General features: G+C 40.9%; 1 protein-coding gene across 2 annotated transcripts; it reads left to right on the top strand.

Moving 5' to 3' along the window:
- The first annotated feature begins 874 nt into the window (after window positions 1–874).
- LOC123941733 (SLA class II histocompatibility antigen, DQ haplotype D alpha chain-like) lies at window positions 875–6,949 on the top strand. 2 transcript variants are annotated; one of them, XM_046005275.1, is made up of 5 exons: window positions 875–991; window positions 5,058–5,306; window positions 5,756–6,037; window positions 6,282–6,456; window positions 6,754–6,949. In XM_046005275.1, exons 1-4 carry the CDS (start codon window positions 910–912, stop codon window positions 6,434–6,436), a joined length of 768 nt encoding a protein of 255 aa, XP_045861231.1. In that variant the 5' UTR covers window positions 875–909; the 3' UTR covers window positions 6,437–6,456; window positions 6,754–6,949. The 2 variants fall into 2 exon arrangements, with proteins under 2 accessions (XP_045861231.1, XP_045861232.1); XM_046005276.1 differs by lacking the exon at window positions 6,754–6,949 and adding an exon at window positions 6,631–6,751.
- The last annotated feature ends 4,917 nt before the right edge of the window (window positions 6,950–11,866 follow it).

The raw sequence follows: 11,866 nt of genomic DNA, 5'->3' as shown, positions 1-11,866 counted from the left end.
AAATGGTACACGATTCCTCTGAATCTAATTTGCTACTAATTTTACCTTATGTTAAAATTATGACCTGAAGACTGAAGTGACTAGAATGGGTTCCTTGGGTGGAGGTGAGACAGAGTCAGGTTGTGGACAGAGCTCATCTTCTCTTAGTTAATGACATGGGCTTGCTTGGACTTCAATATCCCCCAGGATTTGAGATCTGAGACTGGACCTTCAACTTCCCATCCAAGCTGCAATTCTGATCCACAGGGCTGACACCCTAACTTCCCAATTTGAGTTGAATTTACTTTAAGAATGATATTAATAGATAACATTCAGAACATCATCAGGAAAGGTTTTGTCCATATGTCAAAATCTTGAGGCAAAGGTATTCCTTGACCACCACCAGCAGAAATACCCTAGGAAGGTAAATCAAAATTTGGAAAATTTTACATGCACTATGGAAGCAAAAAAGAGAGACAATTAATCCATATTCAGAGGCCAGGAAAAGGGCAAGAGTTAGGGATTGCCATGGAAGAAATCAATTTATGGGAGAATTTTTGGAGATTATAACCCAGAAAAGCCTGAAGAACACCATATTAGTGACGGTATCTAACATGAAACTACTCAGAAATTCCCACCCCTCTTCCCACCAGCAAGTAAACACACCCATAGGAAGATTCTGATTTAATACCCTCACTCCTTTCCTAGAGAATTCCCACAGGAAGCAACATCAGAACAAGGGGATTTCCCAAACCTCTTCCTGGCTTCTTAGTACAAGCTCTTCAACTGGCAACAGAAGTGTTATCAGAAGGTATTTTTCTGATTTGCCAGAACCTAGCCTGGCAGGGTTTGGTTTGTTGTCTTTAGATTCCCTTCTCAGTTGGGTTCTTACTACTGCTCTGCAACTGTGGGGACCACACTGAAAAAAGGATGACCCTAAACAGAGTTCTGATTCTGGGGACTCTTGCCCTGACCACCATGATGAGCCTTGGTGGCAGTGAAGACATTGTGGGTGAGTGCACAGCTGAGGACTAGACTTGGAAAAAAGAGTTGGAAGGGGGAAACATAGAGATTGGCATAGAAACTGCAGAGACTCCTCAAAGGTGTTCTCAATACTAAGCAGATCTAAAAATTATGGTCACTCCTCCTTCAGGAAACTAGAGACCCAACCCACTCTCTCTGCTACCTGTGCTGTTGCAGAGTGCATCAAGGTCCTCATCCTTTCTAATATCAGATCCAGTGAATATAGCCTGCAGGGCTTAATGGCATTCATTTATGGTTACCTCAGAGATTAGAGATGTTTCCACAAGTGGATGTTTTGATACTAAAAATTCATGAACTATTGCTCTCAAATATCTCTGAACAACATTGTGAAGCTTTTTATATGTTTTTTATGTAGACTTACTTTGGGTAAATAGTTTCATAAATTATGTATACTATGTAGATATCAAGAAGGATATCCTCTTGGTTAAGAGGGTAAGACCTCAAATTTATACACATTTTCATGCTTCAAAATGGCGTGGGGGTAGGAGAGTGATTAAACAAGCCCAGCTGAGTACATTTAGACAAGTACCACATGACCTCATATATGTCACTTCACAAATAATCAAGCAAAATATGAATTTAGAAATACTTTTCCAGTAATGAAGACATAGAAATGTCAATGATCATTCCTCTTTCTTAATTGTTACTAAGTAATTACAGGTGTGACTTAATAACTTTTTAATTTTTTCTTCAGAATGGTTAACACAGTGTTACATTAGTTTCAGGTGTACAATATAGTGCTTCAACAATTCTATGCATTACTCAGTGCTCATCAAGATAAGTATACTCTAAATCCCCTTCACCTGTTTTAATCATCCTCCTCCCAGCCACCTGCCCTCTGGTAACCAACAGTTTGTTCCCTACTGTTAAAATTCTGTTTTTTTCTTTGTCTCTCTTATTTGTTCATTAGTTTTGTTTCTTAAACTCCACAAATGAGTGAAATCACATGGTCATTGTCTTTGACTGAATATTTTGCTTAGCATTACACTATCTAGTTCCATCCAGATTGTTGAAATGGCAAGATTGCATTCTTTTTATCACTGTGTAATATTCCATTGTGTGTATGTGTATGTGTGTGTGTGTCTGTATATATATATATATATAAATATATATATATATATATATATATATATATCCTTCTTTATCCATTTATCTGACAATGGATATGGGCTGCTTTCATAACTTTTTTAACAGAGTAGAGAGTATCTTTACTTTTACTTTAAAATTGAGAATTTCATGATCAAAAACTTGGTTAATTAAATTACATTACTCTCAAACTGTCAACTCAAATGATCTGTCTTCCATCCTACATAATGGAGACCCTTAAAAGGAAAACGGGGCAAGTACACACTAATTATGTAAAAACCAAAGGAGAAAAAACAAAAAGTTAAGAGGGAACATGAAATGGAGTGTATTCTAATTTTCACCAACTTTGTTAACCAGGACTGCTCCCATTCTAATTTCATTTGCTGGTGGAAGTTTCACTTGCTTCTCCTGAGAACTTCCAATTTCCTTTCTCCAGTGTCACACCAGAGCACCCTGCTCAGGCTCAATTTATTCCTTAGGTACAGTAAGCATAGTGCCACCATGAAAATGTTTTAATTTAAAAAAAAAGAAAAAGAATAAAAAAGAAAATGTTTTAATTTCCTTTAAAATTAGAAGAAACAATGAGCTTTTAGAGTAGAAGAAAATGTTTTAATTTTTAATACAGCCTGGAATATACTTGTCTTTATACCAGTACAGTCACAAAATATGATTTTTAATATTTTATGAAAAAAGAGGACCCAGGGGCGCCTGGGTGGCTCAGTGGATTAAGCCGCTGCCTTCGGCTCGGGTCATGATCTCAGGGTCCTGGGATCGAGCCCCGCGTCGGGCTCTCTGCTCTGCGGGGAGCCTGCTTCCCTTCCTCTCTCTCTGCCTGCCTCTCTGCCTACTTGTGACCTCTCTCTCTGTCAAATGAATAAACAAAATCTTTAAAAAAAAAAAAAAAAAAAAAAAGAGGGCCCAAAAGTGCTTAGGCTCACAAGTTATAAGACAGCCGTGGTGACTGCTGATTCTGACCTTCATATGATTCTGCTACTTCTGTGTCTATCAGTCTCCACTTCCCCAGATTGCTGTGATTCTCAAGAAAAACAATTGGCATTCAATACATATTTAGAACATATAGTGAGATCAACTGGGGGGATTCAAAGATGAAAAGACATATTGTCTGCTGCCTGGTACAGGAAAGCAGGACCATTGCTGAGCAGGACGCTGTGCCCAGCTGAGACTGAAACTACAAAAGTAAACTGGTTCCATTTGGCCCAGAAGTGTGATGTTTAGCAACCAGGACAGGTACCAGATGAAAAAAATAATTGCATATATTCATGTTTGAAAAAGGAGTCAAGGATAAAGTATAGAGGATAAAGAGACTTTGTTGGAGGGCCTTTTAAGTAATCAACCAAGGGGGTCATACTGGGCAGAAAAGAGAGTGAGTTGGATGGTATAAATGTGGAGAGCAAGACACTGGGATGAAGGTGCTGGAGGGTATACTGTGGTCAAAAACATGTTCAGTGAGAGAACTTAGTTAAAACCTTGGTAACTAAGCAGGAACTTGGAGAAGGAATTGGAGGTGTCCAGGAAATCTGTAAATATAACGTTGTTTCAAGGAGAAAGACCCCTGCAAAGACCAAGGAACATGAATGAAAAACATACTCTGGTTTGACTGGGCAGCTGAGGTATTTGTGGAGGAAGTGGGACTATAAGACTGCTGCTGTTCTCTTCCGGGACTCACCACAGCTTCCTGTCTTTGTTCCTGTACTCAGTTGACTCTGCTGTCAGCAATAAGCTCCTTGATGAAAGAAACCAACCTGACTGGTGTTTCACTCCCTGCTCCTCACGATGTCTGACATCACGCTTATACTCAGTAAATGAGGAGGAACATAAAGAGGAAATGAAATGAAGATAACATATGTCTTTAAAAAATTGTCCAGTTAGGCTCACTGAGTGAAGTCCTACTGCTGCCATTCTAATTTGGCGTCCTTACACAAGCATATTGTCCATTTGAGGAGAAGAACCATAGTTTACCCTGAATCCTAAACATATAGATATGTTGAGTCAGAATAAGGGGAGAGGTTTAGTAATCCCATTGAAAGGAAAAAAAAAAAAAAAGGAGGGATAGGGAGTGACAGAAATCTAAAATCTAATAAACTTTCATTTTGTATTGCTGATGAAATCAAGTGCTCTCCTCTGAGAATTATAATCGTTAACAAAACAGTGACCTTAGGAGCATTGTTTATATTGTATAAATTTATAATATTCTCACTGTCCTTGTCCTACTCCTTCTTTTACCCAATTACGGTTAAGTAACTCTTTTAAAACAATATGGGCCTGAGTGCTTTTCCTTGGAAAGTTATTAATAAGCTGAAGGAGAAGAGGGAGACGTAAGTGGAGGAAGGAAGAAATACCACTGTAAAAAGTGTTCTGCTCTGAACCAGTCCTGGGGGGAGAGGAATCAAAATGTGTTATTAACTGATGAAAGAGTTAAGTAAGGATAAAACTTATGCAAGAGAGGGAAGTAAAGTGAATTTCTAAGAAGCTCAAGTCATGATAGTTTGTTCATTCCTTCTTTCATTTCATTGTAATATTTATCACAAGCCTACTGAGTATGCCAGGTGCTGAGCTAGGCACACAGAAAATAGGAGTAAACAAGGCGACTGAAATTCAGCTCTCATGTAGCCTACATGATGGTGGAAAAGCAGACTGTATTCTAACTGGACAGCTACTAACACTGAGAGAAGGAGCAGAGGGTAGGTGCTGGGAAATATGCCTAAAGACTGTGCCAAAGGGGTCACCTGGGTGGCTCAGTCAGTTGAGTGTTTGACTCTGCCACTCATCCCACTTACACACTCACTCTCAAATATCTTAAACAAAAAAAAAGACTGCCAAAGATGAAGCCCAAAATATCTGAAAGCCAGTTTCTCCTGTCATGTGGTTTAATAAAGCTCTTTTCTCCCTCTGTTTTCTACATTCTGTCCCTCAACCTTACTGACCAGCTGATCATGTTGCTTCCTATGGCATAAGTGTCTACCAGTCTTATGGTCCCTCTGGCCAGTACACCCGTGAATTTGATGGTGATGAGGAATTCTACGTGGACTTGGAGAAGAAGGAGACAGTCTGGCAGCTGCCCATGTTTCAAGCACTTAGACGTTTTGACCCACAAGGTGCACTGAGAAACTTGGCAATAGCAAAACAAAACTTGAACATCCTGACTAAACGCTCCAACTATACCGCTGCTACCAATGGTAAGTGTCCACCACTCTGCCTCTCTTTACTGAATCTATCCCTACATATCAAGTCTCTTTCCCGTCTTCCCTATGATAGATACCCTTGACTGCTTTCCCAGGATCTTTCCCAGATCTTCTCGTAGTAATTACTGAACACTCATTCTCTGCCATCTCAGAGCTGAAATATTGTCATGTAATACAAGGATCCTTACCCCCATACCGTGTTCCCTGAACCCCTCAAGGGGAAGTCCTATAGATCTGCCACTTTAGTAAGCACGCCCACGGGGGAAGGGCACAAGGATAAAGTACAGGCAGTGTGTAGAGAGTATTTCCCAAGCAGAAGGTAAGTGAGAACTCTTCTGCCATCAGATGGGGAACCATTGGTTGATGGGATCTTGCAGGACACAGTGCAGAACCTCAGGGCAGAGCTCTTTGCAATTCATATCAGTGCTGCTTCCTCACCACAGAGGTTCCTGAGGTGACGCTGTTTCTAAAGACTCCTGTGATGCTGGGTCAGCCCAACACCCTCATCTGTCTTGTGGACAACATCTTTCCTCCTGTGATCAATGTCACGTGGTTGAAGAACAGGCATTCAGTCACAGAAGGTGTTTCTGAAACCCACTTCCTTATCAAAAAGGATTATTCCTTCTTAAAGTTCAGTTACCTCACCTTCCTCCCTTCTGCTGATGATATTTATGACTGCAAGGTGGAGCACTGGGGCCTGGATGAACCACTTCTGAAACACTGGGGTACGTATGAGTTCCACCCCCTTGGCACCTTCTTTCTCTATCAAGTCCAGAATATTCTGCCTTTGAGCCTGTGACTCTCATGTTTTCCGCACTTCCAAAGTTTCAAATAATAGACTTAACTCTCTTCCCTAACCATGCTGCCCTGAGTCCTCATAAAACCAAAACCATCCCTCCCGCTCCATCCCACACACGTGTACATGAACGAGCACTCTGTGTTCTGACGTCCACAACCTCATTTTCACAGAACCTGAAATTCCATCCCCCGTGTCAGAGCTGACAGAGACCGTGGTCTGTGCCCTGGGGTTGGCTGTGGGCCTTGTGGGCATCGTGGTGGGCACTGTCTTCATTATCCAAGGCCTGCGCTCAAGCGGTGCTTCCAGACATCAAGGACCCTTGTGAGCCGCACCCTAGAAAGGAAGGTAAGCGTTCAGATTTGTCAGAGCTGAGAGCTGGAGACACAGCACAGGAGGAAGGAAACTGGGAGGAATTTGTGGACACAGATACGGTTGAAAGGTTGCAGGAGTCGGGGGGAGGGCACGATGACAGCACAGGAGTCCCCACGGATCACCCATCCCATGTCTGTCCTATTGCAGGAGACCGCATGTCCACCGACCAGAGCAGAAGAGTGGACGTGATAGGTGACCTAGCACTATTGCCTGGCTGAGTTTGTCATATTCCTTCTCTGTCTAACGTTGCCCCTCTCACCTCTTCTCTAGGATTTAAGGTCCAGCTACATCCTCTGAGAGCTCACATGTCCTTTGGAATTCTGCGCCTTGAATGCCTGATTTTTTTTTTTTTTTCTTTTCTCAATTTTTACCTACTATGAGCTGTCTGGGATATTCCACCCATTTACCTGATTCTTTGTAACCCTGATCCAGAACTCCCATGGAAATAATATATTTCCCTTTATGAAATCTTTTAGAAAAACTTGTCTGTCTTTCATTTCAAGGATGACTAGGACTGTGGTCCCTTATGCATCAAGTCCACTTAATCTCACTTTCCAGATTATTTTCACGGCCAGTTACATGGGAGGAAGCAAATATAGACTGATAATATTTTGATATTTTAGCTGATGTTAATATTCTCTCTTCCTATTATTCCCACACTAGGGCACTACCACTCTCCTCCCAATTCAGACATTAATGAAAGTAATATTAGAACTGTGTCCTCTGTATAGATTCTTTATAGAATACAAAAATGAAGAAATAAGTTCATACTCATTTAATATAGTTTTTAAAAGTTATGACAGAGAAATAAGTAGGAATAATGGAATTTTGAATTTCAAAGTACCAAAAGTCACAATTGTTTTCCAAAACTTGAAAATTTCAATTTGTGAAGAATGATTGATAGTAGGACCAGCATTCCTCTCCCTTACTCATCCAGGAGAAGATGAGAATTCTTTAGGCAGGAAAAGAAATGGAAGTCAGTCAGGAGAGGTTAGAATAAGATCGTAAGGTCCATATCTAAGAAGAACCAAATACTTTGTTCTTACTTAGGGATATTAACAACAGGAAGAGGAATGGGAGTAGAAACCACAGGAGTATTTAAGTTTCTGAGAACACAGGTGCAGTTTGCCTCACCTCCTACATGAATCTCTGCTAGATAAGCACAGAGACTTTCCTGTACCACCATGGCATGTCAGGGACACTAGAGTGAATATAGCTGCAGGATGTTTCTAGGCAGATCAGTTTAGATCAGTGAATCCCCGTGTAGCCCTGTGCACCCTTGCAAAACACTCTGATAACTCCAGCCCCCTGCCTCTCACCCCTAACCCTTCCTGGTTAAGGAATGAAGGAGCCTATGAGAGAGAAACCCCAGGAGGGACAACATGGTGGAGATAATGTACTGGCAGCTATGGATGCTACATCCTCTTCTAGATTCATTGTCTCCAAGTGGAAACTCTGGCAGAGGAATCGGATCTACAGATGGAATTCTCTGGCTTTCCTGAGTGTATCCAAGACTTTACTCTTGAATGTATATGTCACTTGAGTTGGAGTCATTTTGCCCTTTGAAATTGTTTTAGGCATAATTTTACCCTGGACTTTTCACTCTGCACCTGCCATGTCCATACATTGTATCTAAGACAGTATTATGGAATTGCTATGAAATGTATGAGGCTGTCCCTGTCCATGCTCTCCTGCATGAATGAGCTTAAAGTATAATTGGGGGGAAAAAGACATAATTTTCATACAATAGTTGATACTTCATAGTTTGATGGAAAGAAACCTAAATTCAATTCAGGATTTAGCTCTTTATAGCTAGTATTTTAAACATGCTAACACAGAATAAATATATTCTGAGCTATATATTTCTCATCCGTAATAGGGAATCGATAATACTTTCTTGCAGTTTCAACAGAATTGGAAAAATATTGATATTTAGGCTATGCTTTACACATAGCGTACAAATACATAAGAAAATATTGCTAGTTCTATCCATAATTAATTTTTTAAAAGAATGAATCATATCATATAGAAAGGATTTCTGTTTTTCTGAGTCCGTTAATGATGTAGGAGATTTAAACATGCAGCTATAAACTTCTTTTTATAAGTTAATGAGAGGATTTTTTTTCAGAAACTCTGAGATGTTGAGATTGGGTTAAGCTAAGAGAATAGATAGAGTACAGTAGTCAGTGACATGTCACTGGTGGAGGGTTGTTAAAAGAATTATTAGAACAAAAAGTTGAAATATTTGACTTTCAGTTTTCAATCTCTAATAGATGTATTTCCCCCATTATGGCACATAAATTTTTAGACAAAGTATGTTATATGTAAGCGATCTTATGCATGTTTACTTTGGGGGGAAGTGGGAAAGATTCAAGGAGAAAAAGCTATCTGTGGGGTAGAAATAAGACAATAGTTAAAAATTCAGGCTAGGAATTGATAAATTTGACTCAGAGGTGATCATGAAAATATAAGTAATAGAACACAGGATTTTAGGCCAGCGAAACTACTCTGTACGATACTATAATGGCAGACACATGCCATTACACATTTATTCAAACACGCAGAATCTACACCAATATGAACCCTAATGTAAACTATGAACTTTGGGTGATAATAATCTGTCAATTTAGTGTCATCAACTGTAGTAAATATACCACTCTGGTAGGGGATATTGATAGGGGAAGCTGCGCTTAGTGGGGACAAGGATATATGGGAAATCTGTGTACTTTCCACTCAATTTTGCTATGAACATAAAACTACTATAAAATAATGTGTATAAAAAAACAAGGGGTGCCTGGATGGCTCAGTGGTTTAAGCCTCTGCCTTTGGCTCGGGTCATGACCTCAGGGTCCTGGGATCAAGCCCCGCATCAGGCTCTCTGCTCAGTGGGGAGCCTGTTTCTCCCTCTCTCTCAGCCTGCCTCTCTGCCTACTTGTGACCTCTCCCTCCGTCAAATAAATAAATAAAATATTTAAAACAAACAAACAAACAAGCAGCAGGATGCCTGGGTGGCTCAGTCAGTTAAATGATTAAGCATCTGCCTTTGGCTCAGGTCATGATCCCAGGGTCCTGGGATCAGTTCCCTCACCCAGCCCCTTGCTCACTGGGGATTGCAGGGGCCTGCTTAGCCAAAGGAATTTACTTGTAAACCCCGGATATAGGGGCGGGCCAGGCCAGATAGCCATATCCAATCAGTGGGGTGCGCATATATTAACTGTGGTGAGTTGAAATCCCATTGGCCACCTGTGTGTGGGCCGGGCTCAACCACCACTATAAAAGATGGTCTGTGAGGCTGCAGGGGGATTTTTTTTAGCAGGAGGGGTCAGAGTAACTAGTAGGGGAGCAGCAGTGGCAGGCAGCAGCGCCACCCTGAGCAGCAGCGGCAGGGGCGCCGCCTTGAGCTGTAATACCAGCGGCGCTGACCCGAGCAGCAGGGGAGCAGCAGCGGCGCCACTGCCGGCAGCATTGCCCCGAGCAACAGCAGCAGCGCCACCGCAAGCAGCTTCGCCACCTCAGGCAGTGCCGCCACCAGGAGCAGCCTCTCAGGAGCCGAAGGTGCAGCCTCGCCAGGAGTGGCCTGTGGTACAGTGACGGTGGGGCAGGGAGCCTCCAGGAGGGACCCCAGCATCTGGGAGGCGGTGGCCCCCAGCAAGGCTCAGGCACCTACTGGTTAGTTTGGTTTCTAATGCAGGGAGCTCGGGCACTTACTGGTCAGTTTGGTTTCTGATGCATGGCACGAAATAAAGCTTTGCTTGATTTTCGCTTTGTGTCAGTCTCGTTCCTTTGATCACAGACCCTAACAGGGATCCTTCTTCTGCCTGACACTTCCCCTGCTTGTGGGCTCCCTCTCTCTGACAAATAAATAAATAAACGATCTTTTAAAAAATAAAACAGAAAATGTTAGCAATTAAGGTATCAAATGTATAAAATAAAAATTTTAGTATAAAAAAAGTAGATCACCTGCAAATGCACAAACATACTCAGGAAGAATTTTGGGCACTAGGCTTTCAAATTAATGTTATATAAATTTAAATGACTCACGAGGTGAGAACCAGGAATTTGGACATTGTATGTGTGTGTGTTTGTGTGAGTGTGTGTGCTCATGTGTGTGTTATTCTAAGAGTTATATTAAATCTCATGACTAGTGTTTCAGGAATAGACAAATGTTGACCTACTCAGACTCTTTCCCAAGAGATACTGACAAAAACACATTTAATGGAAGTTGCCTTTTATTAAGGGGATTCATTCATAAAGTCTTCAAATAATTTTAAAATGGAATTAAAATTGTTTCTTAAGAGAAAAACAATAATTTCATTCTATCAACTAAAAGTTAAAATGGATCACCACATGACATTACCATAAACAAAGTTAGATACCAATCCTCATGATATTAAAATATTCTGAAAAAATTATTTGAGTTATTTGAACTATTTCTGGCTTATACATAAAGTGTGACTTTATTAATAATTAATAATATCATACTATTTTAAGATACATAATTAGAAAATCACATTTTTTTCAGCAAATAATTTGCAATAAAAATAGGAAACAGAAAAACTTCACATTAAAAAATACTGAATACATATCAACCAAATGTTAGGCTTTGTTTGGATGCATATTTGAACAAAACAATTATTAAAAATTCTTTTAAGACAATCACAAAAATTGAACATGTTAGGTCGGTGGACCCGGGAATGCAGGAGGAACAATAAAAATGGCCACCCGGACTCTTCTGCCAGGAGGACATGTCACCATAAGTAGCCCGATACCTATGCAGGAAAGCGGAAACATCAGGACTCCCCCAACCCTCCAATCACCAAATATCTATATGCCTGTAAACCTAAGCCCTGTCTTAACCCAGATAAAAGACCCACTCGACCCCTCATGCGCGTGACATCCCCAACTCCCCTCTCCGGAGACGCAGGAACCTTGCCTGGGGGCACCATTAATAAATCTCGCCTTGAGACTATCTCACCTGGTGTCCTGTTTACCTCGCCTGTAAAGCCTTACAGTACACTGACTGTATTAAGAATTATTTTTTCTAAATTTAGAGGTGGTAATGGCAATGTTATGTTTCTAAAAAGTCATTATATTTTAAATTTTTATAATAAAATAGTCATCAGGAACAAGATATGAAGGGCGCCTGGGTGGCTCAGTGGGTTAAGTCTCTGCCTTCAGCTCAGGTCATGGTCTCAGGATCCTGGGACTGAGCCCTGCATCCAGCTCTTTGCTCAGTGGGGAGCCTGCTCCCCCCCCCCCCCCGCCACGCCTGTCTCTCTGCCTACTTGTGAACTCTCTCATTCTTTCAAATAAATAAATAAAATCTTTTTTTTTAAAAAAAGAACATGATATGATGTGTAAGATAACCTCAAAATATATAGTT

Source organism: Meles meles, chromosome 5, assembly GCF_922984935.1.
Source record: "Meles meles chromosome 5, mMelMel3.1 paternal haplotype, whole genome shotgun sequence".
Classification (NCBI taxonomy): Eukaryota; Metazoa; Chordata; class Mammalia; order Carnivora; family Mustelidae; genus Meles; species Meles meles.
This window is presented reverse-complemented; position numbering and strand designations above follow the sequence as displayed.